This window comes from Taudactylus pleione, unplaced genomic scaffold (assembly GCF_031769625.1).
Source record: "Taudactylus pleione unplaced genomic scaffold, aTauple2 ptg000162l, whole genome shotgun sequence".
Lineage (NCBI taxonomy): Eukaryota > Metazoa > Chordata > Amphibia > Anura > Myobatrachidae > Taudactylus > Taudactylus pleione.
Window position 1 is genome coordinate 10,711,606 of NW_028284564.1, and position 27,418 is coordinate 10,739,023.

General features: G+C 45.3%; 1 protein-coding gene across 2 annotated transcripts in view; it reads left to right on the forward strand.

Annotated features, from left to right (window-relative positions):
- Nucleotides 1–21,347, forward strand: part of SLC27A6 (solute carrier family 27 member 6) — a 112,374-nt gene extending 91,027 nt beyond the window's left edge. For both annotated transcript variants that reach the window (XM_088475118.1, XM_088475117.1), the window contains one exon: nucleotides 14,768–21,347. In XM_088475118.1, the coding sequence (XP_088331244.1) occupies nucleotides 14,768–14,944 (177 nt within the window). In that variant the 3' untranslated portion in view covers nucleotides 14,945–21,347. The remainder of the gene's footprint in view (nucleotides 1–14,767) is intronic.
- The last annotated feature ends 6,071 nt before the right edge of the window (nucleotides 21,348–27,418 follow it).

A 27,418-nucleotide genomic window follows, 5' to 3' on the forward strand; every position in this document is an offset into this window, starting at 1 on the left:
TTTCGGGGGTTACAGCACCCTTAACGGTCAAGCCAGCCGGCCCTTTACTTATGACACAGGCGAACGCTTGACACTACTTTGTTGATGCACGTGCGGCTACTGCGCACACAATTCACAAACACAGAAAATAATTTTTTTTTGGTTTGGACTGGAGTGTACTTTCAGGGGTTACAGCACCCTTTAACGGTCAAGCCAGCCGGCCCTTTACTTATGACACAGGCGCACGCTTGGCACTACTTTGTTGATGCACGTGCGGCTACTGCGCACACAATTCACAAACACAGAAAATAAATTTTTTTTGGTTTGGACTGGAGTGTACTTTCGGGGGTTACAGCACCCTTTAACGGTCAAGCCAGCCGGCCCTTTACTTATGACACAGGGGCACTCTTGGCACTACTTTGTTGATGCACGTGCGGCTACTGCGCACACAATTCACAAACACAGAAAATAATTTTTTTTTAGGTTTGGACTGGAGTGTACTTTCGGGGGTTACAGCACCCTTAACGGTCAAGCCAGCCGGCCCTTTACTTATGACACAGGCGCACGCTTGGCACTACTTTGTTGATGCACGTGCGGCTACTGCGCACACAATTCACAAACACAGAAAATAATTTTTTTTTGGTTTGGACTGGAGTGTACTTTCGGGGGTTACAGCACCCTTTAACGGTCAAGCCAGCCGGCCCTTTACTTATGACACAGGCGCACGCTTGGCACTACTTTGTTGATGCACGTGCGGCTACTGCGCACACAATTCACAAACACAGAAAATAATTTTTTTTTAGGTTTGGACTGGAGTGTACTTTCGGGGGTTACAGCACCCTTAACGGTCAAGCCAGCCGGCCCTTTACTTATGACACAGGCGCACGCTTGGCACTACTTTGTTGATGCACGTGCGGCTACTGCGCACACAATTCACAAACACAGAAAATAATTTTTTTTTTGGTTTGGACTGGAGTGTACTTTCGGGGGTTACAGCACCCTTAACGGTCAAGCCAGCCGGCCCTTTACTTATGACACAGGCGCACGCTTGGCACTACTTTGTTGATGCACGTGCGGCTACTGCGCACACAATTCACAAACACAGAAAATATATTATTTTTTTAGCACTTGGGGGGAGCACCCCTGATGGACAGAGCACCCCCTGGACAACACTACAGCACCCCTTTAGGACTGGGACACTGCACAGGACTTTGGAACTGACTGCACAACACAGTCCAGCCAGCCCCTATGGACTTTTAAGTAGTGGACACAGCCCCTATTTACAACAGCAGCACAGCACAACACAGCCAGCCCCTATGGACTTTGAAGTAGTGGACAACAGCAGCACTACACTACACTACACTACACAGCACTAACTCCCACCCTCCCTCTTCACTGTCCACAGCCGAGTGAGAAAATGGCGCCGACGCGGGTACCTTATATAGGATCCAAAACCCGCGAGACTCGGAAGGCGGGATGATGATGTTTTGCCTCGATGTCAGATCCGAGTCAGGCGGGAAAAGTCGAGCCTGACTCGGATCGGACTCGGATCGGGGGGGCTCGGGGGGGTTCGGATTTCAGAAATCCGAACCCGCTCACCCCTAGTTCAAACCCAGGTCCTCTATTTACAATCTTCAATTGTGATCAAACCACCTCCCACCACTCTTCTAACTCCCATTTCCCTATAGACACCTGAAGATTATTTTATAAGGAAGCTACTGTATAGTCCAGTTGTGTTCGGCCACTGATTCAGTAACCCCTTTCCATTGATACCTTTCTCTCTTTTATGAAACAGATATATCCCCACATATGCTGCAATCCTTTCTCTTGCTACCTGCAAAGTCAGGCCCTGATTCAGAGCCGGACGCTCTGACAGAGCGCTCGCTCTGAATCAGGGCCATCCCTGCTCCTTTTTGGAGCGGCCTCCTGGCCGCTCGCATAGCTGTGGGTGACCACCCACAGCTATAGCGAGCGGCCAAAATGATGGTCGCGATGGTCAAGACCATCGCGACCATCGGGCTTGCGACGAGACCCTGCGGTAGAGTCTCGCTGCCGCAAGCCCAGAAGTGCTTTTGGCTCTATCAGAGCCAAAAGCACTCCCACTGACATCACAAGTGATGTCAGTGGGGCCGGACCCAGACGGTAGGCGTTCCCATGGGAACGCCTCCGTCTGGGCAGCCATGCCCCCGGCACGCCCACCAAAGGGGGCGTGCTGTCAATCACCATCGACAGCACGCCCCCTTTGGTGCGAGACCCTTAACGATGGCTTGGCCGTCGTTATTCGGGTCTCGCGCATGCGCATGATGGAGCCGCCTCCGTCGTGTACATGCGCACTTGGGCACCATCGACCCGCTTGCGAGCGCTCAGCGCTCGCGGGCGGGTCTGAATCAGGCCCTCAGTCCCATTCCCTGATACTTTATACAGCCACTCTCTTCTTGAGTACAAAATAATACTTTATAAACATCTGAGGCTACTGCAGTTGAACACACAATAATTTGTGTAGCGTGCCTAGCGTGACTTTGCATTGCGCATGCTCAGAAAATGTCAAGTCCACTGTGATCGCATCTTCACTTCCAGAGTGAGGGATTGGGGGTGTAAAGGGCCGTTCTCATGTTGGCAAAGTTCGAGATGTAGTTAAAATGCCAGCGGACAGGATCTCGGCCGCCGATATACTGACGACTGAATCCCGAGCACTGGCAAGATGTCGATGCCGCAATCCCAAATGATATCAGGATACCGGTGTCGGCATCCCGAATGCCAGAATCCCAAATGTCCGGACGCCAGTAAGAACGGTACTGTCCCCGGGGATGGGGGGTTACATATAGCCACACTCGGGGGGACATTAGGGTTAGGCACCCCACGGGTTAATGTTAGGCTACTGGGTAGTGGGGTTAGGGTTAGGCACCCCCGAGGGCAGGCTAGGGTTAGGCACTTCCCTGGGAGGGTTAGGTTTAGGGTGCAGGAAGGGGATGTTAGGGTTAGGCACCCCCAGTGGGAGGTTAGGGTTAGGCACCCCCAGTGGGAGGTTAGGGTTAGGCACCACTAAGGGAGGTTTAGGGGGGAGAGGTGTAGGGATAGGGTACTTACTTCCCCTGTCAGGATCTGCAGTACTCTGGGTTCTGGTGTTGGGATTTAAACCGGCAGCTATCGAGCCACCGGTATTTCATACCACTCCCCAAAGTTCAGTAAGGGAGGCCTATGCTGTACAACACATAAGTGCATATACAGATGTGTCCACATACATCTATCCTCCATACGCTACAAGTCATGCCACACATAATGCAGGAGCGCCGAGTGTCTTTTCGTGTAACTTTTTTACCTTCAAATGTGTCTTATTTGCATAGCTAATATTTAGCACAAGCAGCTTCTGCTTATTAAAATGATATACAGTATGTTCTGTGTGCAGCTGAACACGTAATACTGACCTATTTTTTTGTTTTACCCTAACCCAGAGTTTGCAAAGCGTCAATCACGATCGACTGGTCAACCGTAGACACTCGACCAGTGAATTGCGTTGGCCCATCCAACAGCAGTTAGTAGCGTCGGAGCTCATGCCGTGGCTAGCTGAAACCATGTTCATTTTCGGTCAGGTGTCCATTAACTGTCAATAAGAATCAGGGTGATTCCTATTGGCTAGCTTAGCTGCACTGAACTGAAGCCGCGGCTGTCCCTGTGATTCTTATTGGCTGAGGCTGTCACATGTATGCACCGGTGCCAAAGCCAGGAAAAGGCACGGGGACAGGACCGGGTCAAATGCGCAAAACCAAAAGGAGGCACAGTGTGGCACCCTGGACTGATCAAGACCGATGGGCCTCCACTGAGGCTGCTGGTGTTGCCCACGACAGGGAGGGACTGGGAGCTGATCTGTCTCAGACAGGTCAGTCTTCTGTGGGGGCTGGGGCAATTTAATGTAGGTTTCATTTTTGTATTGTTAGGGACAATGTTTTGTTTTTTTTTCCTGTGGGGGGACATTGTGTTTGGGTTTTTTTATGTGAATGTGAGTACCATTGAATATGTGTGTGTGTTTATATTTGCCTGTGCAGGCCAATGTGTTTAATTTTTTTACTGTGAGGGCCAATGTGTGATTTCGGTGGGACAGTGCCCACGCCCCTTGCTGTGAGGTCACATCTCCTTTTTTGCACAGCACGACCCCTATTTAGTAGCACACCTATGGGACTTGCACATGTAATACTCGGTAGATCACGGAAGAAATTTAGCTTTGAAAGTAGTCCAAAAGTCTGGCCACCCCTGCCCTAACCCATCTACAGTAGAAACAGGATCTTCATTGTACTTTAAGGCAGGATCTACATTTATGTTTTTACATTATTTGACAATGCACTTGACATCCTTGTAAATCACTATGAGCCTGATTCAATACGGATCGCAAATGGGCGTCTATATGCTGGCAGTGCGACGGCTTTGCGATTGCATTCATTAGCATATTTCTTCTTCAGGTTCCATAGGGTCCACAGGAACTACCTTGGGGGGTTTGTGGTTGGAGTGATCCAGGCACCAAACAGTCAAAGCTTTAACTTCCAGAATGCCCTGGTCTTCCTCCATATTTACCCCTCCCCCAGCCACAGGCATTCAGTTTTTTGTTTAGTGCTCAGCAGGATCAGACGCACCTTTTTAATAGGGGACTGCACAGGCAGTCCTAAGCTTTCATTTTTTTTTATTTATTGGGTTATCAGTGCTGAGTATCCTAACAAGACGCATGCACTGCGACTCCTTCTACCTCCGCCGGTGCTGCAACACCAGTAACGTACCTGTTGATTTCGGCGGGTCACAGCGGAGCTTAGCTACCAGGGACGCTGGAGGTCCAGACTGCAATCGGACACACGAAGATGTCAGGTAAGGCAATTCCTCATTACAGGGAATCGTGCGCGGCAGTCCTTTCAGCGCCAGAGACTCACCAGAAGCCACTGAAGTGAGGGCCCGAGACAGTTTGCGTCCTCACTAGACCACCGGAGCCTTATTGTCTGATGCCGGGGATCGGCTGTAGACGCATCTACTGCCATGAGGCCAGCGTACCCGGCCGGCTGCTACAACCTAGGGGAGGTAGGCTCTCCCCCGGCAGCCCCTCCCACAACACAGACACAGATCCTACGAAAGTTTCCTGCATATGGGTTGCTCCTCCTACCCACCTCGTGTATGAGACGCTCATAGTCCGCCATCGGTGCTCTGCTGAAGCTGTTTTTTTCTTAGAAGGTTTGGGTTCATCTCCCTGTATACCTCTCTCCCCTGGGTCAGGTATATAGTTCTCTACATCCTACCAAGCCTTGGGTGTTGGTCAGTTGATTCAGAGCCCATTGTGATTAAATTGCATATGCATTGTATGTGACTTGTGCTAGCTGCTGTATTGATACTGCCAGAAATACAGGTACTTGTGAAGACTGTCACATTGCATCGCATTTATACCTTGTACCTTTTATACATTGATATTTCAAAGGTTAAAGGGAAGCAGGAGGTTGAGGTTTCAGTGCTGGTTTCATGTAAATCCTATTTGGCGGGCCTGTCAGCTCAGGATTTCATTAAAGATGGTTTGTGTGCTGGCTGTTATAAAGAGCCACCTCTCCAATCCGGTACACCAGCTCCTGTAGAAGAGCCACCTTGGGTATCCTCTTGGTCTTAGGTTATGTCGCATTTAGTGGACCAGGCAGCAGCTCTGGTACTGCCTCCCAGTATGGGGTACCCGCAGCATTTACATCCTGCTATGTATATGCCCCCATGCATCCTTTCTGGATGCATGCCTATGCTCTCTCAAGTCAGAGTATGGTTCAACTGTCTACCGCTGCTCAGCATGTGGTGCAAACGAATAGACCAGTTACCATTAAGCATGGGCATAAGAGAGTATCCCATCAGGCACAGCCTGGGGATTCTAACATATCATTAGATGAGGATACACATGGTTCCTCTTCTGAGTCTCTCTCGGCTGGGGAAGACCACCAATCCTCCGTGGATGTCAGCTCTCTGGTAAGAGCAGTTAGATCCATACTTAGTAAAAAGGAAGAGGAAGTCCCACCTAAATCTAAGACTCCAGTCTTTAGGCATCAGAAAGTGGTAAAGGATTACTTTCCTCAGTGTGAGCAGCTGATGGACTTCATGGCTGAAGCATGGAGTACTCCAGATAGATGTTTCCATGCTACAAGGAAGTTAACATCTCTGTACCCATTTTCACCTGGTGAATGTACTAAGTGGGAAGTCCCTCCAACTGTAGATGCTCATGTGACACAGATTGATCAAGAGCTCTACTAAAGGATGTTGCAGAGAGAAAACTTGAAACATGTTTGAAATCAGTTTTCTCATTATCTGGAGTTATTACCCGGCCGGCTATGGCCATAGCCTGGGTAGCCAAGGCTATGAAGGAATGGACGAAAGCACTGGAAGACAGTATGCCACAGACTACCAGAGAACAACTGTTCTATCTCTCCCAAATGTCAGAAGTGGTTGCTTATATGGGAGAAGCGGTTATTGATGCAGGACTTCTGGCTTCTAGAGCAGGGGTTCTCAAACTCTGTCCTCAGGACCCCACACAGGTCACGTTTTGCAGGTCACCCAGCAGGTGCACAGGTGTATTCATTACTCACTGACATGTTTTAAAAGGTCCACAGGTGGAGCTAATTATTTCACTGGATTCAGTGTGGAGACATGGAAAACATGCACTGTTTGAGGTCCTGAGGGCCGAGTTTGAGAACCTGTGTTCTAAAGTATTGGCAACTTCGGTTGTTGCTCGCAGAACCCTTTGGTTAAGGTCCAAGAAGGCAGATACGTGATCCAAGAAAGCTCTCAAATCCTTGCCTTTTGCTGGAAAAATACTGTGGACCAGAATTGGATAACATAGTGGCTACTTTGGCAGCATCAAAATTTTCCGGATTACCATCTGTGACTACGTCTAAATATAGGCAGTGTTCGTTTCGGAACTTTCGCCCACAAGGAAGGGCAAAGGGACAGTTTTTTTTCCAGATAATTCCTGCAGGAAGGCCAAACCGCAAACCGAGAAATCATGGTGATCAGACATCCAGCTTCCAAGCCGGACAATAAGCCTTGTGCCTGATGGGGTGGGCCTCCCCATGGGGACTCTAGGGGTGGTAAGCTGACTTCTCCAGTGTTGTTAGACCTAGCATCAAACAACAATGGATGCTTGGGTTCGAAAAGTGGTCTCTCAAGGATATGCCCTCACGTTTCTGAGGCATCCCCCTCAGAAGTTTTTTTGTACAGCTCCTCCATCAGACCTGGTCAAGGCCCTAGCACTCCAAGAGGCTATTCGTGCCCTTCTGAGTTCAGGGATAATAATCCCCACTCCTATGGCCCAACAAGGAAGGGGTTATTATTAAAATGTATTCTTGATTTAGAAGCCAAATGGGTCTCATTGCCCTATTCTGAATCTGAAATCTCTCAACAGGTTTATCCATGTGCCCAAGTTCTGTATGGAAACCCTATGGTCAATTATGCTGGCAATGGAGCCTGGGGATGTTATGGTTTCCCTGGAAATAGGGGATGCGTATCTGCATGTGCCTATTGCATTCTCACCACAGGTTTCTGAGGTTTGCTATTCATCGGCAACATTACCAGTTTCAGGCTCTGCCCTTTGGTCTGTCCACAGCCCCTCAGGTGTTTACCAAGATAATGGCAGTCATGATGGCTCATCTCAGACGACAAGGAGTCAGGATACTGCCATACTTGGATGACCTTCTGATATTGGCGCAGTCTCTAGAGATTTTACAACAACGTCATCTCCAGCTGACCATTGTCTGTCTACAGGAGCACAGCTGGATAGTCAATTGGAAAAAGTATTCTCTTTCTCCAACACAACAGATGGTACATATGGGGGCTCTACTGGGTTCCCTGGCACAAATGATCTTTCTACCGGGGGACAAGATTTTTGCTCTGGTGCGCAAATTGCTCCACAATCGAAGATCACAGTTCACTCAGCAATGCAGGTCCTGGGGTGCATGTTATCCACCTTCAACATGGTGGCAAATGCCCAGTTCCATTCCAGGCCCCTGCAGCAATGGATTCTGTCTCAGTGGGACAGTCAGTATCATCTGATAAGGTCTCAAACGATCCTCATCTTGTCAGAGGTGTGGTACTTCCTCTCATGGTGGCTGCAGACAGCTCATCTGAACAAGGGTCACCCATTATGGATCCCAAATTGGGTTATCCTCTCCACAGACCCAAGTCTTCGAGGATGGGGTTAGGTGACAGGTCCTCACACCTTTCAGGGAAGATGGACATCTCAGGAAAGTACCTACCCATAAACATTTTGGAGCTTCATGCAGTGCACAAGGCGCTGATTCTGGCACAGGACCTCTTTCAGGGCAGGCCTGTCCAGATTCAGTCCAACAATGCGACCACAGTGGCCTACATCAACCATCAGGGAGGCACACGAAGTCCGGCAGCCATGAGGGAAGTGGCAAACATTCTGGTTTGGGCAGAATGCCATCTTCCAGCAATCTCATCAATTTTCATCCTAGGAGTCCTCAACTGGGAAGCGGATTTCCTAAGTCGTCAGGACATACACGCCGGAGAATGGGCTCTCCACCCACACATCTTTCAGCTCCAGGTGGACAAGTGGTGACTACCGGATTTAGACCTCATGGCATCACATCACAACCACAAGGTCCCCAGGTACAGGTCCAGGATAAGAGACCCCTCAGCCACCTTTGTGGATGCTCTGGCAGTGAGTGTCCCCACCCATAAGAGAACTGCTTTAGGACATCCCCAAAGTAGTTGCTGTGGACCCTATGGAACCTGAAGAAGAAAATAAGAGTTATGGTAGACTTACCTTTGTTAACTTTTTCTTCGAGGGTCATAGGGTCCACAGGGTGCCCACCCTTACGCACCTGGCCTCAGTTGGGATCTGTTCCTTCTTGTCACTGATTCCCTCACCTTTGTGAGAGTGATTCTAGTGTAATTTGTACTGCCTTCTGCAGTTGGGCTTGTTTACAAACCGAATGCCTGTGGCTGGGGGTGGGGTATATATGGAGGAGAACCAGGACATTCTGGGAGCTAAAGCTATGACTGTTTGATGCCTGGATCACTCCAACTACATACCCCCCCATGGAGTTCCTGTGGACCCTATGGACCTCAAAGAAAAAGAGCTAACAAAGGTAAGTCTACCATCTCTCTTATTTTTTCAGCAGACATGTATGCGTAATCGCAGCCGTGATTGCAATAGCGATCCGTAATTAATCAGGCCCTATGTACCTACTGACACTAAATAGTTTTAAAGAAAAATTCATATTTCACTTTGATATATCCTGTTACACAATGTGTAATCTTCCAGTCTATACTATTATAAAATTTAAATTCTTTGTATCGATGGTTAATTTAACTCTGTCTGCTTTTGGTCTCATTTGCCATCTCCAATTGCAAATAGAAACATTCCCTGTTAGGTCTCTACTGGATAATGCGGACATCGATATATAGGGCAAAGGATAAAGAAAACTGTGATGCTACGCCAATTTTCTCTGTAAAGGAAGCAATCTGGAAAAGAGAGTTATAAAAAATACTTAATGCAGACACTGCACTTCTATTAACAATCTGAAATACTCTGTTTCACACTACCTATTTCTACATTGCTCATTTTAGATGGAAGAGGGCTTACCATAGGTTTATATATAATAGGTTTAAGTAAATCTTCTCGTGACCTTAGAGGTTGTGATTTGAACAGTATTAACTCTTATCAAAGAACACACTGGATTAACTGTTTAGGCTCCAGCCTTACATAAGGAATGCATAGTGATGACATACTGTACTGTATGTGTTGTTTTTGTGAGACAGGTATGCTATATATTTAATTTCATAGATATACATTCATTATTATTAATGCTTTTTGGGTTTTAACTATTCGTGTAAAAAATGATTATTTTATTATATATATTGTTATATGATTATAGAAACATAGAATTTGATAGCAGATAAGAACCACTTGGCCCATCCAGTCTGCCCCATTTTTAAACATATTGTTACCTCAACCCTTATTGATCCTTACTTCTTCTGAAGGATATCCTTATGTCTATCCCATGCATGTTTAAATTGCTTTACTGTCTTAGCCTTTACCACCTCTGATGGGAGGCTATTCCACTTGTCCACTACCCTTTCTGTGAAGTCATTTTTCCTCATTTCCCCTGAACCTACCACCCTCCAGTTTCAGAACATGTCCTCTTGTTCTAATACTTCTCTTTCTTTGAAGAATGTCTCCTTCCTTTACCTTGTTAAAACCCTTTATATATTTGAAAGTTTCTATCATGTCCCCACTTTCCCTTCTCTGCTCCAAACTATACATATTAAGATCTTTTAGTCTTTCCTGGTACGTTTTGTGGTGTAGACCTTGCATCATTTTAGTTGCCCTTCTTTGTACAGTCTCTATCCTTCTGGAGATATGGCCTCCAGAACTGAACACAGTATTTGAGATGAGGACGTACCAATGACCTATACAGTGTTATTATCACTTCTTTCTTTCAGCTACTGATTCCTCTCCCTATGCAACCAAGCATCTGACTTGCTTTCCTCATTGCTTTGTTACAATGTTTGCTTGCCTTTAAGTCACCTGAAATAGTGACTCCTAGATCCCTTTCCTCTTCAGTCCTTTCCAGTATAGTGCAATTAATACTATATTTAGCCTTTAGATTTTTGAGACCCAAGTCCATGATCTTGCATTTTTTGGCATTAAACTGTAGTTGCCACGTTCTTGACCATTCTTCTAGTCTACCTAGATCATCAATCATTTGCTTTACCCCTCCTGGTGTGTCTACCCTGTTGCATACCTTTGTGACAGCTGCAAAAAGTCATAGTTTCCCTTCAATACCATTTGCAATGTCACAAATAAAGATATTAAAAAGCACTGGTCCAAGTACATATCCCTGAGGTACTCCACTGGTAACATTTCCCTCTTGAGACTGCACTCCGTTTACTACAACTCTCTGGGGTCTATGTACTAAGCAGTGATAAGAGACAAAGTGAAAAGTGATAAGTAAGTGATAAGGTGCCAGCCAGTCAGCTCCCAACTGTCATTTTTCAAACACAGCCTGTGAGATGGCAGTTGGGAGCTGATTGGCTGGCACCTTATCACTTATCACTTTTCACTCTGTCTCTTATCACTGCTTAGTACAAAGACCCCTCTGCTTCCTATCCTGCAGCCATGATCTTATCCATTCAACTATCTTTGTATCCAATCCCATGCTTTCCAGTTTATTTAACAGTCTACGATATAGTCTACATTTTGCAGACTTAAACCTGATTTTATGTTTACTGATAAACAAATCTCAAAAGTATAATAGTCCCTTTAAATCTAGATGAAAATAATCCAGACCTGGAATTTGAGTACTGCTATGAACTGTGAAAAGTAATGTACTGACATAATAACTGAACTCCATCTAAACTCCATAATTTATGTTATCAGTGACATAGGTTTAATACAGTTTTGTCACAGTAACTGATCCCTGTATATACTACGCACGCTTGGAAAGGACCAATAAGGCAATAATTTTAATTCATAATGTCAATTAATATCTAAAAACACCATAACCTTCATTTTATAGAGCACTATAACTAAATTACCTATTTATTTACTATGTAATTACAGTAACTTTATAAAATGACTCCTATAATGAGGACACTTAGCTTCCATTGTCTATCACCTTAGCCAGGTGATCATGAAGGGGTCATTCTTCTCTGCCCTTAAAGAGTCCCTTCTTAAACTTATATATCCATACATACCATTCTATAAACGTTTTACAGTTTAATATTGCTTTTAACTAACACCATTCTCACTAAGAATACTTTGGTGGAGGTCCCTTCTGTAGTAAGTAGAGTCTCAGCTTTCACAAGTAGGGAGAACATCTATTAATGAAAGTCTGCACTGCTTGGAGATCTACGGACCATTAGACATTTGCAGTAATTCTGTGTGTGAATGGAATCTGGCTACTAATTGGAGGCCAGGATGCTCCTTCAATTAGCAGCTGGTTTATATAAACAGCTCTGCTTCTAATCTCTTCTGCTCCAAAGACACCCAAGAAGCATAAAACGTGATTGGCTGAGCTTATTGTGAGGGTCAGGACTCTGCTAACTTCATACAATGGTGTGGGAACCCAGAGAGACATACCCTCAAAAGTATTCTTATAGGAATGGGAGGGTTAGTGGACTGTCACAACTTACAGATGGATATTGGATGCTTGACCGTACTTCAGGATTGGCTCAGGATACTCAGTACAGAGGCACAGAGTATAACGTGCTGGTGGTATTCACCAGGGACCCTCGTAAAGGGGTTTGGACTTAACTGAACCCGACATGCAGGTCACAGCTGTTAGAGTTCAGCCGGGGATCGGCCGTCCCTTACCGTCCCGCTGGCTTCCTCTGCCTTCCCGGGCAGTCGGGCGGCTGGTGCGGCGACGTGGGAGATGCTGAGCATTCTCCCTGATGCTGGTGTCTCGGGCGGCCTGGTGCGCGGGGATCAGAGTTCCTGTCATGGGCGCCGCCATGACACTTCCTTCTCTGACTATCCTTCCTTCCCTGACAGTCTGGCCGGTCAGCTGACACTGTGGACCAATCAGTGGGCTTCCAGGGGTATATATCCGACTCCTGTGTATCAGGTAGTTGCCTGAACAACCATTGTCGCTGCTAGTGCTACTAGTGGTCTCTCGTTCCAGTTTCCCTTGCTTCCAGTGATCTATTCCTGTGTGTAGCTATATCATCCATCTCACCAGTGCTTTACCATCACAGCCTGTGTGCAGCTATATCATTCATCTCATCAGTGCTTTACCATCTCAGCCTGTGAGCAGCTATATCATTCATCTCACCAGTGCTTTACCACCTCAGCCTGTGTGCAGCTATATCATTCATCTCATCAGTGCGTTACCACCTCGCCTGTGTGCAGTATACCTCCATTCCACCAGTGCGTTACCACCGCCGCCTGTGTGCAGTATACTATCCATTTCACCAGTGCTTTACCATCACAGCCTGAAAGTAGTTATACGTACCCACCTCTCCAGAGTCATAATCTCTGGCTGGCTTCAGTACCACTACCCACCTCGTTACTGGACTCTGTGGTCCCTACCTACGTGTTACAGTATTGCACCGTGGTGCACACTTCCTTGTCCCTACGTGCCCCTTACTGGCACAGACCCTTTGGGCCACGAATGTTCGTCTCTCCTTTTTCCCGCAGGCTTTGGTCACCTAGTCAAAGGACCGCGACCTGCTTATGAGGTGCAGCTGAAGCCCATATCCCGATTGGTGGGGTCACTGGCAATCACCATCTCGTGGGTTAGATTCCGCACCTTTGACTAGGTCTCGCCAATGACCAAGACCCGTGGATGCGGAGGTTGTACATTCAGGCCCCTCGCCTCCATTTCCTCCCGCAGCCTCAGGCCTCAGCTTCCAGAAAACCGCCTCCCAGCGTGACAACAGCCCTCCAACTAGGTTTTCTAATATCGGTGCTGGTGTGCACTGGAGTGTAACTAAAAGTGCGCAGTGAGGTGTACTAGCGTAGTTGACAAGCTGAGTCAGAACCAGATGGACGGAACAGTACCAGGGATAAGACTGAATGAGGTCACGATCAAACCGGAATGCCAAATGCAGTACCAAAGGATCAGATGGAATCAAGTCACTGAAAATAGCTGACGTTAGGATACACAAGTATCAAAACGCTGGAGATAGGTGAGCCTATACTCTGGCAAAGGGGAAGTATCCAAGACCCTCCTGTATAGTGGGACTTCAATTTTGGCCCCTACAGTGATGTCACTATTGGCGCATATGCCCCTTTAAATTTGATTCTTAGCGGCGCGTGTAGCCCTATGGGAGCTGCGGCTGCGAGGAGAAACTGCAGCTGGCATCAGAGATAGAGCCGGGGACTTAAGCAGTGGGCGTCTGGGGCTCCCCGTCGCCTGCCCAGCTGCCAGCCTGCACTGCTGGACCTGGTAAGCGAGTGTCGGTGTCCGTTGCCCTTTGACATGGACCAGGTCACTGTGCTTAGGACCAACATTTCTTGACACTCTTTTTCTTGACTCTTATGCTGTTTTAGATCTCATTGAACCCCTGTTATCGGACAGCATACAATTGCAGTCTTGTTTATGGGAACAGATTTCACATTTCAAGACTTTGAGTCTAGCAAAGTTCAGTAAATGATTCTATGGGAGCCATAACTTATACAAAAATATTGAAGTTACTGTAGATTTGAAAGAACCTTTGTACATTCATAGTCTGATCAGGTTGCTTGATCAAACATGTCACATACGGCCATTTGTAGCAGCAGAAAAGCCTAGAAATATCATACCTTTATTTTTCATAAACATAATATTATTATGTTTACGAATCTGTTCAATCCGAAAGTGCTAAGCAATGCGTTTGATATCATTCACATATTTCTGCTATGTTCCAGAACAATTATGTGTCAGTTAAATATTAGTAGTTGTTGAATAGTGTGTGACATTTTTGTGCATTTTTCTACTAATTTTTAAAGACCATGTGATGTTGTTTTGGATAGTCCTTTCACCACCACATGTCAAACATGCCCAAGCTGGTCTTGTTGTGAAACATACAGTATGAACGCATTTGATATTGTTATCCTCCTATTTGATAACCTGAGATTACATTTTACAAACTGTATATTTTTGTATTTAACATAAACACTGTCCACTTCTTTTTGGCCCCGGGAATTATACATGAAAGTGGGCAGGGGACTGTAAAATCTAAGTACGGATGTATCTGTAAACATTTTTGTCCTCAAACAAGATTGTACAGCCCAAATTTTAATGACTGCTTACTATATATTTTACTTTTTTTTTCTTAGGAAAACATGGAAGTAACTGGTACATTTAAACAGCAAAAATTCCGCCTGGTGGAACAAGGATTCAACCCATCAGTAACATCAGACCTAATCTATTTCTTAGATGATTCTGTAAAATCATATGTGCCAATGACTAAAGACATTTATGACCAAATTGTTAGTGGTCTTCTAAAACTGTAATTTCTCTACAGGCAAATTAATTCCACTGGCTGAATATACTGAAACTGTGATGTTTAACCACTGTCAGTACAAATGTATCCCATAAATTATGACCTGATACATATGCTATAGCAAAACTAATGTTATCTTCTAAAATATGGGGTAGGTATGTGATACGTAAATAAAAACTATACATAAAATGAGAACTTTTTGACACAAGGAAAATGACGCTATTATAAAACATTTACAATTTGTTCTTAAAAGCACACTAACCTTATTTTTCTTATTTTAATTTTTTTTTTTAATAAATGTATAATAATATATGTGTTGCAAGGTTCTCTCTACTTCTCATAACCTTTATATCCTCCTACAAATGCTGTGTTTGTGGACTACCGGCAAGGGATGTGTTAGTTGTCATTGGGCAGGGCAAGGTGACATCACACCGGGGTGTGGCTAAGTCTGATTTGTCCAAAGATATCCAAGAGAACAGAAAGATATCCGCAAAGATTGCTCATATAACTAATGTGTTGTGCTGCATAGGTGCATATATTAGCGATATACTTAAAATAGCTAATAATTTGTGCTCCTCTTTTTGTTTCACTGTTGTAATCCCAGTAACATTTTTCCGCCATTGATTTTTTTTTTCCCAATACATTGATCTTGACGGAAGGAGAACTCATAGTGATAACTGGAACTTACATATCTCTTCTCATCAGTTTATTATCATAAATTCAATAGCAGCACTGAACACAATTGGGCTGGTTCAGAGTCGTGGACTCAAATGGCGAGTTTTTGCAAACAGCGCAGGCGAAGTAGAGAATTTACCATTTTTTTCATATGTCCGTCCTATTCTGAGTTGGATGAAAGTTGTCCGGATCTGTCTTTCTGTGGCATAGGGCATTTCAGGGAGCATACTGGCCAGTGGCAAAATGATCACATGCACCCACCATGACTTGTGAGAGTATCATGGTGTGTATCAAAATCTCCTCCTTGCGATTCGGAGTCGTGCGTAGGGGGAAAGGAAGCCTGTTTCTAATGGAACTCTTCCACATAGCATGGGACTGATGTAATGTCAATACCAATGATGATGGTTGTGGCGGCTGGTGGAAAATCAATGGGAGGCACGAATCCCAGCATTAGTTGAACAGATAAATGCATTAGCTAGAAGTAGTAAAACAGGCTTCCACGGCTGCCCACAACTACAGCCATTTTGTATGCAACTCAGATTTTAGCCCCTATAGGGTAGATTCAATAAAGTGCAGTAGCCGCCAAAAAAATGTTTTTGGCAGCTATGCATGCTCACTCTCATTGGCTGAATACTGCCCCTATCTGTCTCTCACCTATGACCTAATCACCAAGCTGCACAGAGCACACCTTTCAACATTTATATTTGTGAAATTGGGATAATGAAGGCGTGCTTCTAGTAAGTGGACACCGTCATTTTGTGCTGTGGTCCTGGCCTCATCCACATGTTGAGGAATGTGATGTTTCCTGTGGCCACACCTGTCACTTCTGAAGTAATAAACCCACCCGCCAGCTCAATGCACCTCCCAATAATCCCAGAAGATGAAAAAAAGTTCTGCTGCTGGGATAGTCCCCTAGAATTAGAACAATCCAACCTAAACCAGGATAGTGGGGTAGCTTGAGGTATGCCGCAGCGTGGTTGTATCACCTGATGTTTGAAATTGAGAGCAAATGCTTACATAGAAGGTAACACAAAATGAAGTGGGGTGTGAGTACAGGTCAGACAGGGCTAAAGCCTCAGTATCTGTTACCCATAGCAACCAAGCTAAACAATATTACTTTACAGGAGACCACATAGTGTTGCTTCTTCTAAATTAAAGATCACAGGTAGGTTGTTGTATTGTAACAACTGGGATTATTTTATTGGACTGTAAGAGCTAATTCTGTCAATATGAATTTGTTGCCAAGATTTATTTTTGTATCCCAGGCACTTCCCATTGAGATTCCATCTGTGTCTGTCACAGAACTTAGTTTCAGTTTCCTCGTCCGTCTGGATTCCCCAATGACAGAACTTCTGACATTAAGAAACATCTGACAATAGTGTTTCCATTGATAATGTGACAGTAACCCCCATTACTTGTCTCTGCCTCATTTCTCATTCCAGTTTAGCATTGCCCTGGCTTCCCCCCTGAGGTGGACTTACTCTTTTTTTTTAAATCCATAAAGCAAGGAGTTTGCTGACATTGCACCTCTCTGGGATTTCCCCTCCTTTGCAGAAGTTTAGGATGGATTTAATATTCCAGACAAATTATTAATACAATAATTTTAACACTGCCATTTCTATGATAACCTATTTAAAGACCATGCCATTCCCTGATGTTCTGTATTACAGCTATGATACTGGCATATAGATTTCTTCTGTCTTCAGGTTCACAAATGTGACACGGGGGAGATCCTGGACTCGGAGGAGTGGGCACTGATCAAAGCTAAACACATTTAGCAGGTGTGCCCAAAGCTTCATAATGGTCCGCTATGGACCATTAATAATACACTAAAATTGCCATCTACTGCAAGGAAACTGACCCCGTTCTTTCTCCTCAATAATAGGAGAAATATATACAGTAGTATGTATACAGAATGAGGCATATCTTTAATCTGGCTCTTCTGTCAAATTTTTGTCCAATTGATCGAATTCATAAGGGATCTTTTCCACCACTAAATTTTGGTTTATAACAATTGTTTCCTATATTTCTGCATATGATTTAAATGTTAACTGTCTTGAACAATTTTTGTAAAAGCTTTGAATGTAAGTTGATCACAAAGGGTTACATTTATGTGCCAATCACTACTTTAGTCATTTCCCCCAAGCTCTAACCATTCCCTTTAATTAATAGTATGAATATTTGTTTAAAATGTAAATAAAATGCTCATTAAACAAAGATAAACAACTGGCCACAGAGTCCCTTAATCCAATCTCACATATACTGTAATGGTGGGTACACACTATACGGATATATCTGCAGATGGTGGTTGTTCGTACAGACTGAACATCCATCATCTGTGTCTGCCCGCAGGTCCCGGCAACCAGGGAGCGTGTCCCGGTGGGCGGGGGCATGTCCCGTCCCTCTCCATACGGCTGCAGCTGTGTGTGTTCATGGCTGTCTGGCAACCTCCCGTACACACCTGCCAATGGACAGATATGTCTGCAGACATATCTGTCCATCTGCTGTGCAGCACAGCCAATGCGATTTGTCGGTGAACGCCGGCGTTCACTGACATATCGCGGGTACACACTGCTCGACGGGCAGCAGATACATTGGCCAATCAATTGATCGGCCAATGTATCTATCAGTGTGTACCCAGCTTAAGATTCCTGTTATCTTTAGATGGATGTCTTTGGGGATTATTTGGAAATTCTTGCTTAGTATTGAACATCTGTATCTTGGCGTTTTCATTCTGGCACTTTATTTGCTTGTGTTACAGAAGCACTGTATTTGTCCTAAAGCACCCAGGACCACATTCAGAGTCGGTCGTTGCGGCCGCTCGGTCATACGCAAACGATGTTCGCTAAACTGCGCATGCGTAAAATTTGCAATGTGCGTGCGCAAACTAGCTGTTACGATCAAAAATTGCTCTCTCCTTGAACACAGCCAGGTCGTTAGCTTGAGTGACAGAATGAGCCGTTTGTGGGTGGTAACAGGGGAAGGTGCTTGTGAACGGGGGTGTGGAGATCCGAAAGGAGGCGTGCCTGACTATGCGAGGGGAGTTTAATGGGAGTGCATAATTAACAAAGTAGTGTCATGGCACACGTGACATGGGTGGTTATTACACTGACTAGATTGTAGTGCTTAAGAGATGGTATGGTCAGCCTTTAGCTCTGCGATCAGCTCTGATGGGTCCCGATGGTCTCGATTAATCCTTATATCCCCGGAGATGACGTGTGTTGCGATCGAGAAGGGGGCGTGTATTTAGACTTACGACCGCTTCTTACCCTCGGTCGTCAGCTAACGAACCCATCTTAGAGACGCAACTTACGATCGCTTCATTTGCATATCCGGCCCCTTTCCCCTACGACCGAGCAGCCGCAACGACCAACTCTGAATGAGGTCCCCTGTTCTCTGTATGTAGGAGATGTGACCTGCAGTTCAGAACTAACATGTATTATTTATAACAGAGTGAACTTTGGACTTTATTCAGCATGGATCACTATTGCGATCGTGGCTGCGTAATCGCACGCAGTTCAACTTTGAGAATATGGTAATGTGACACCCACTACCTCTTTCTCACATCCGTAATACCTCGCAGTCCTGCATACACATCGGTAACATTGGTCCCTTCGCAGAATTACAGCAGTTCTGACCTATCTCAGAAATTGCAAGTCCCGTTGCATTCAGTGAGTACTGAAGCTGCATATGCGTCGCAGTGGCTAATTTATGCACGCCCTTGCAACAGCATTCAAATGGACAGGCACGCCTGTGTTTCTCCCACCTCTCCCCCATCACTCGCTCTGCAATGGCTTTCTATCTGACATACTGTCACGCTGACATCCCGTCACTCACTCTGCAATGGCTTTTAATCTGCGTGCGTGATGGCAGTGCGATCGCAATGCTATCCTGTGCACGCGCATTGCGGTGCATGCGCATTACACATCATAGGCTGATCTGTGTACTCGGTTGCAATTGCGATCCCTTTGTGCATTTTATACAGTTGATGCAACAGATCATAAATCTCAAGCTGGCAAATAATAGCAGCAACTGGGAATTGTTTCTCTGTTATTTGAACATTTACAAAATCTAATTTTATATGATATTGAGGACGCAGCCTTCGGAAGAGGCTAAAGACACTGCTATGTTAAGCATGACAGTTGTTTTTGCAATTTGCTTATTTATCATGTCATATTATTGTGAAATTAGTTTGACACACAGTTGTATAATGTAAACCAGCCAAATCACATGTTCATCTTGTGGTGTTGCATAAACACTTGTGATCATCATGTGATACAGAGACCATATTTGCTTACATGTGGATGTGTGGTTTATTGAACATCCTTAAAAAATCAAACAATTATGTTCTATGCAAAGAGAGATGACTGGTTTCCTGTTACTATTTTAGGAGTGAAAAGCTGTATTTTGAGGACATAGGGGTATATTCAATTAGCCGCAAAAAGTCCTGTACTTTTCGCATGCTGGACTTTTCGCCGACATCGCTGGTTTTGCATGTGAATAAGTATCACGCTCGTCCCCGCTTATCCCCGTATTCAATTAGAAATCGGCGGAAACGGGACCGGCGAATTCGAACCTGACGAAAAGTCTTGTCAGATTTGGGGAAATCAGCCTGACACCCCCCAAAAGATGCACTGACATTGGGGATCACTATAGATACCCCTGAATAGGCCTGCTGAAGGTATTGGTTGTACTTAAATGCTCTCAATAGCTGCTAATTAGCGTCTTTGAAGGAGTGGTGAAGAATAGCATTTAGCAGGTTTTTTTGCAGATAATAAGTAGTCCTAGCAAATTTGGGGTACATAGAAATGGGTGCTAGAATATTTTGAAGTTGCTAAACTGAAATTTTACAAAACTTAAAAAATCCACCTGACGAAACACCTGGGGCATACTTGGGGACCCCCTGGAGACTATTTCGCCAGTTTATAAGTTTGTCCCCCAACTTTTTTTTTTTCATCCCCAAAATGAAAGTTCTTATTTGGGGTGTTCTTTAGGTTTTTATTTTACTTTTTTTACACAGTTTACCTTTGAGGGCCTGTCCCAAAGGTGCTGGGTGGTTTCCGCAAGTTTGCACCCCAAAACCCCAATTCTGCACTTTTTTTCGACAGCTTTCATAGGCAAATCTTTTTCGCCTATTCCAATGCATTGACTTTCTGCACCGGCGAAAAGTCTTTTGAATTGAATACGAGGATAATTTTTCGCCTGGCGAAATGACGTCACCTGCGAAATCTTTTCGCCAAAAACAGATTTTCGCGGGTAATTGAATATGCCCCTAAAACAGTGCTGTGTGTACTCTTAACAGATAAAATGTGTGTCAGACTAACAGGCATTTTATCTAGCAGGCTGACACCCAGCAGATATGGTGGTCATACACAGTGAGATATGTCACAGTGTATGGCCACTATACCTGGCTTCCTGACCCGGGGAGGAGACATTCTCTGTTCCTCCCCTGAGAAGGAACTGGGAAAATGTCCCTCGGTCGGCCGCGGCTGTGCATACACTGCACGATACGGCCGACTCGTTACTTCAAAATTTTGCATACTGGACGATCTCGCATTTGCGCCAATCAATATTTTTAGATTGGTCACGCACATACACAGTACAATTATCTGGGTGATCTGCCGATATTAGATGGATCGCCAAAATAATTGTATAATGTACAAGCATTACACCTGAATAACTAGGATTTTTTTCCCATTTTGTTTCTACGAGTTGCAATAAAACATGTCATGTCAACAGATGAGGCTCATTTCAGTTTGTATGTAAGCCCAAATACATGTTTTAAAAAGACACTTTGGGCAAAATTTTCTAAGCGGTGGGTCCTAAACCCTGGGGTTTGGAGGCAGTTTATAAATGACAGCCCTGTTCTATTATATTCTAATATTAGTTTTTATGGTGGTTTTGGCCCTAGTAAACCTGCTGCTTAGTAAATTTTGCCCTTTGGGGCTGAGCAAAACAAAAAAAAGGAATTAACTGTGCACCTCTGCAAACCATGTTGTACTGCAGGTGGAGAGAGATTTAAATTTGTGTTTAAAATAAAGCTGTCCAGTACTTGTGAGTTACATGTGTGGTACCCCAGACCTGGGTGTACTCACTCATGTTGGGTCCTATATAAAATATATAACATGTAAATACAATGTGCACTGGGCATATGGTGAGTCAGCAGGAGGTCACATGACTGGAAGCTGCGGCAGTTGGCTTAGGTGGACTGTTACGAGTCAGTTACAGAGGTTTTTGGTGACAGTCAGAGCGGGAGCCCCCAGCGCACGGGAGAGGAGCTGTGAGGCGCAGCATGAACCTCCAGGCATAGGGTTTCGAGAGAGTGGCAGAGCTCCAGGACTGCAGCATCCAGAGTGTCTACGAAGCAGAAGCAATGAAAGGAGATCTGCCATCCCCCTGTGTGTTACTGACGGGCTGCAGCCAATTACTGCATGTGGGAGGCTGGTGTCACATCAGGGGGTGGATAAACAGGAGCTGTCCGTGGGGCAGCACAGAAGAATGACAGTGTGAGATTACTGATACCTGCACCAATACCCTGTCCCACAGAAAGAGACAAAGTTGTACTCTAACTCTCCCCAAATCATACTGAGAGGACTAAGAGATCATTCTGATTAGTTCAGATCTACAGCTGCAAGTGACTGATATTCCCTTCATCTGCCTCTCTTTTAAGCATATTTAATAATGTAGTCGAGTGTATTTAAAGATTGCCTAAACCTCTGTGTCATTGCTACAAGTAGATTGGAAAGGTCATATTCTTCACCCATTCAATGCACAAGGATGTCCTGAAAGCAAGTTACTATCAGAGACGGGTTTGCACCATTAAAGTGTACGCTTTCACCGTGCATCATGCTAACAGCCTGCCTCCATGTTACCTCCGCTAAGTGACAGCTAACTATTGACAATTAATTACCCATTGCCTTTACCAACAGCCATAAATACTATCCCCAATTTATTAGACTTCCGGGGCCGGTTACAGTGTTCAGCAAAGGGATAAAACATATGTGCACCAACAAAAGGGGACTTTGCCAAAGAGTGTAAGCTCCCTTCAGTGACTTATTGTAATATTTGTCTTAAGTGTTAGATTGTAATGGTTATTAGGTTGCGGCAATAGCAATAGATTATAGACCAATATGTTTGACAGTGAAAGTTAATTTTATTAGTGTGCAAAACTGTATATATAAAATGTTATTGTAAAAATGTATCCTTGAATCGATTGTAGTGTGAGAAGTTATTTAGAAATAGTTTTTAACACTGCGTATAGGAGAATTTAATTCTGTGTTGAATAAAGAAACTTTCTGTTGTAGAAAAAGGTATATTTATTGGTATTTGGGGTACCCCTCCTTGCCTCTCTGGTGAAAAGCGGAATGGATAGAAGACAGAGGGAACTGAACAGGGCAGTGAGATTCTTTCTTACTAGGTAAGACATAGCTGCCTGCAGTAACCTATCACCTGTCGGGATGATACACATGCAAAAATATTCACCCTGAATTAAAAAAAAAAAAAAAAGATGTATTGCACCCCTTGCATTGCAACATGGTTTAGTCCAGCTGCATAGAATTTTATCCTTTGCTCATGCCACTACAATGTGTGAGTATTTAGAATTAACTGGAACTTGCCAGGGATGTATTTATAATGGATGCAGGGTGTGCGGTGCACACATGCCCCTGGGTATAAGAGGGGCCCGCACCGCACACCCTGCACACATACTTTTTTTTTTATACTTACCTCTTCGAAGTCCAATGGAGTAGCGCTATACAAAACACCTGAAAAGTGGCTTCCTCAGCTATTTTCCCGGCGTTTTCTGCATGTGCAGTGGGGAATCACTGGTAAAATGGCTGCCACGACGGCAGCCGAGGAGAGAGGAGGGGGCCCCAGACGGGGAATGAACACAGGACCTCTCCTCTCTTAATATGCCCCTGGAACTTACACTAGCGGCGCTTGATACTGGGAGTGGATGGAGGAGTGAACAAGGTACACACATATGGTTACATTAAGCTGTATCTGAGTAGGTGTATCCATCCCTAAGGACTAAGTAAAAGTATCCCCTAGTAAAATCCACCATCTCTGTGACTGCACTGGCTACACTGACTGTGACTGGCAGTGGCTTCCCATTGGAAGCGCCACCTGCCAGTCACACACAGGATGGGCAGCCCCAGGGGGAGGTGTTTTCTCCCCCTGGGACTGCTAGTCTGGGCTGCCATTACCAGAGAGCGGCTTCCAGTGGGAGCCGCTGCTCTGCCTTTGGGGCAGCCCTACATAGCTTCTAGGGGCTGCAGCCGATGCAGTCCCTACAAACCGGTGTTATGCACATGCACGGCGCCACGCTGCCTCATGCAAGAGGGTAGGAGCCGCTGCTGGTAAACACTGATGATGTTGCTTAAATTGTCTATTTATTTGAGTTACTGTCACCTTCCTGCCAACCTGCAACAGTTGTGTCATTATCCATTGACCTATTGCATTAACAAGGTATTTTTTGTCCACATAACTGCTGCTCACTGGATGTTATTTATTTTCAACACCATTCTTTGTAAACTGTAGTATGAAAGTCCCGAAGGTTCATCGGTTTCTGCAATATTGAGACCACCCTGCCTGGCACCAACAATCATTCCATGGCCAAATACAATAAAGCCACATTTTTCCCCTATAGTACCTCATACACATCATGTGTCTCCCATCCACCTCCAAATCACTATTTGTGGCTTATAGAATCCACACTCTGCTTGTTACAACTTATCGGTAATTTTAACAACTGTCCACCTCTAGACAACAACTACTGTCATCAATTTCTACATTCATTTCTCCTGAGACTGCTGTATCACACCTTAACCAAACTCTAACAATAGCCCTTGATGAAGTAGCTCCAGCCAGGGGCGGATTGGGGATTAAAAGTGGCCCTGGAAAAATCTCTGGAAGTAGGCGGCACCAAATCAACTGTAGGCGGAGCCAATAGCAAAGTAGGCGGGATTAGAGATCTGTGCATGTGCAGGTCTCCTATTGCAAGATTGCGCCTGATTCAGATCTGTTTGCTAGGCTGCAGGTGCTCTCAAATACCGCAATCGAACGCTAAGACATAGGGCTCCCTCTATGTCTTAACGTGCGATCTCCGGGTGAAGTCAGACGCCCACCAGCGTGGAGAAAAGACGTCCACTTTCAGACGTCATCTCCAGGAAGTGTATGAAAACATTGGTACCATCAGGTGACATAGAACCAGCACACAGTGCTTGAGGTAGACCCTTGCCTACCGCAAGCACTGCGAGCATCCATGTGTGTAACAGCTCAGTGACGTGTATGCTGACGCTGCGTCTTAATTATGCACGCCCTTAAATTGGTGTAAAGACGCCCAGCCATGCCTGCGCTAGTGCAAGCGCACCCCGTTTACACAGACCATCCCCAGCCACCACCCACACACGCCCCGTTCTGTCACTCAAACTAGCGCTCTGGAAGTATGATCAAAGCGATCATCTCCCGATCGCAGTGATCGGTTCACGCATGTGCACTGCAACTTATACACATGCGCAGTTTGCAACAATCGGCCGGCTACAAGCGAACGCAGCCTAGTAAACGGGTCTAAATCCAACCACCCTGTGTCCCACCCGCCAATCATGATTGACATGCTGCTGGGGATGTTTTCGGCACCATTTTCTGGGTGTGCCAAAGCCAAATGGCTGTGTTCTTGGACGCAGCTTCACTGGCCCTGGCAGCGTCATTTTGCTGGACATTGTGAGTAACCTGAGGGTTACTCAGATGCCCGATGATCACGCAGTTGTTCTGATGCAGCAGCGGATAAGAGAACCTCCAATGAGTGTCTCTTTGCTTAAGATGCCTTCTGCAGCTTTAGCCTAATTTCACAAAGACGCAGTGGCTGTGCTATAGCGCCCATCTCTGAATCAACCCCTTAATACAGAGTGAATCCATCTCATGCCAGAATAATAAGTCAGACCCTACAGATTGTGCAGCGTCAGCCTTTCATGCTCACCCACTATGTAATATAAATCAGTTAGAGATTCATTATCAGACAAGTACTGTAGAAGCAAACAAATAAGCCCGGAACACTCCGCCCCGATGTGGGACTACAACTTGGACAGCCTTGCACTAATACCCATCATATAACGCAGAGCTATACAATCATACACATCCAGGGGCAGAACTATGGGAGACAATGGAGGCGCCTGCCACCGCGCTCCAGCACTGAAGGGGCACCTCCTCCATTAACCACAACATATTCCCTGCACTTAGGGCTGTTACTATGTACCCGGAGTGTACCGTCACGGCAGCCCAATACATGGCACCCCTTCCCGGCACCTGACACGCCACCATACACTAGTGGAGAGCTTCCATGTCAGACCATCAGCTGCCACCTTTGTCTATCTATAGCCTGTCTGTATGCGAATTGCTACATTACAGTGTCAGCGGCTGTGACGAGGGGGGGCACCAAAGTATAACTTCCCTCCGGGCGTCTGGGATGAATTTACGCCACTGTACACAGCCATTCCTGTCCCAGTACAGATTACCTTTTCATTTTTACAAATGCACATATTAAAGTCAAAATAGTTATAACCATAGTAGGGGTATACAGCAGGTGAAGGTGAGAGGGAAAGGGAAGGACAGGACAGTAGGAAGAGAGGGAGGAAGATTTTACAGAGAGCAGTGGATTGTAATGCAGCTAATGTTTATAGCCCCTCTGGGAAAATGTGTGTGGGTAGCTTTAATAAAAACTTTTAAGAAGTGGAGTTATAGCACTACAGTTATATATATATATTAGGGGTGTGCACCGGCCACTTTTCGTGTTTTGTGTTTTGGTTTTGGATCTGGATCTTTCTTCGTGTTTTGGATCTGGATTGGTTTTGCCAAAACCACCCTTCCGTGTTTTGGGTTCTGGGTTTTGTGTTTTGGATCTGTATTTTTTTTAAAAAAAGCATAAAAACAGCTAAAATCACAGAATTTGTAGGTTTTTCTGCTCCTATGCTATTATTAACCTCAATAACCTTAATTTCCACTCATTTCCAGTCTATTCTGAACACCTCACACCTCACAATAGTGTTTTTATGTCCAAAAGGTTGCACCGAGGTAGCTGGATGACTATGCTAAGCGACACGAGTGGGCGGCACAAACACGTGACCCATCTAGGAGTGACACTGCAGTGGCAGACAGGATGGCAGTTAGAAAAACTAGGCCCCAAACTGTACATAATGCAAAGAAAAAAAAGAGGTGCAAGATGGAATTGTCCTTGGGCCCTCCCACCCACCCTTATTTTGTATAAACAGGACATGCACACTTTAACAAATCAATCATTTCAGCGCCAGGGTCTGCCACACAACTGTGGCTGAAATGATTGGTTCGTTTGGGCCCCCACAAAACAAGCTGGCAATTAATGTGTCCCTGCACAAACTGGCTCTACGGAGGCAAGATGTCATCCTCATCCACCGATTCCTCACCCTCTTCAGTGTGTACATCCTCATCCTCACAAAGTATTAACTCGACCCCACTTGAATCCACCACCACAGGTCCCTCTGTACCTTCTGGAGGCTGGTCTCCCTGGAAGAGCTGATAATTCATTTTGATGAACATCATCTTCTCCACATTCTGAGGAAGCAACCTCCTACGCCTTTCGCTGACAAGGTTCCCGGCTGCACTAAACACTCTTTCGGAGTACACACTGGAGGGGGGGCAACTCAGGTAAAATAGAGCCAGTTTGTACAGGGGCCTCCAAATTGCCTCTTTTTCCTGCCAGTACAGGTATGGGCTGTCTGACATGCCTACTTGGATGCTGTCACCGATGTAATCCTCCACCATTCTGTCAATGGTGACA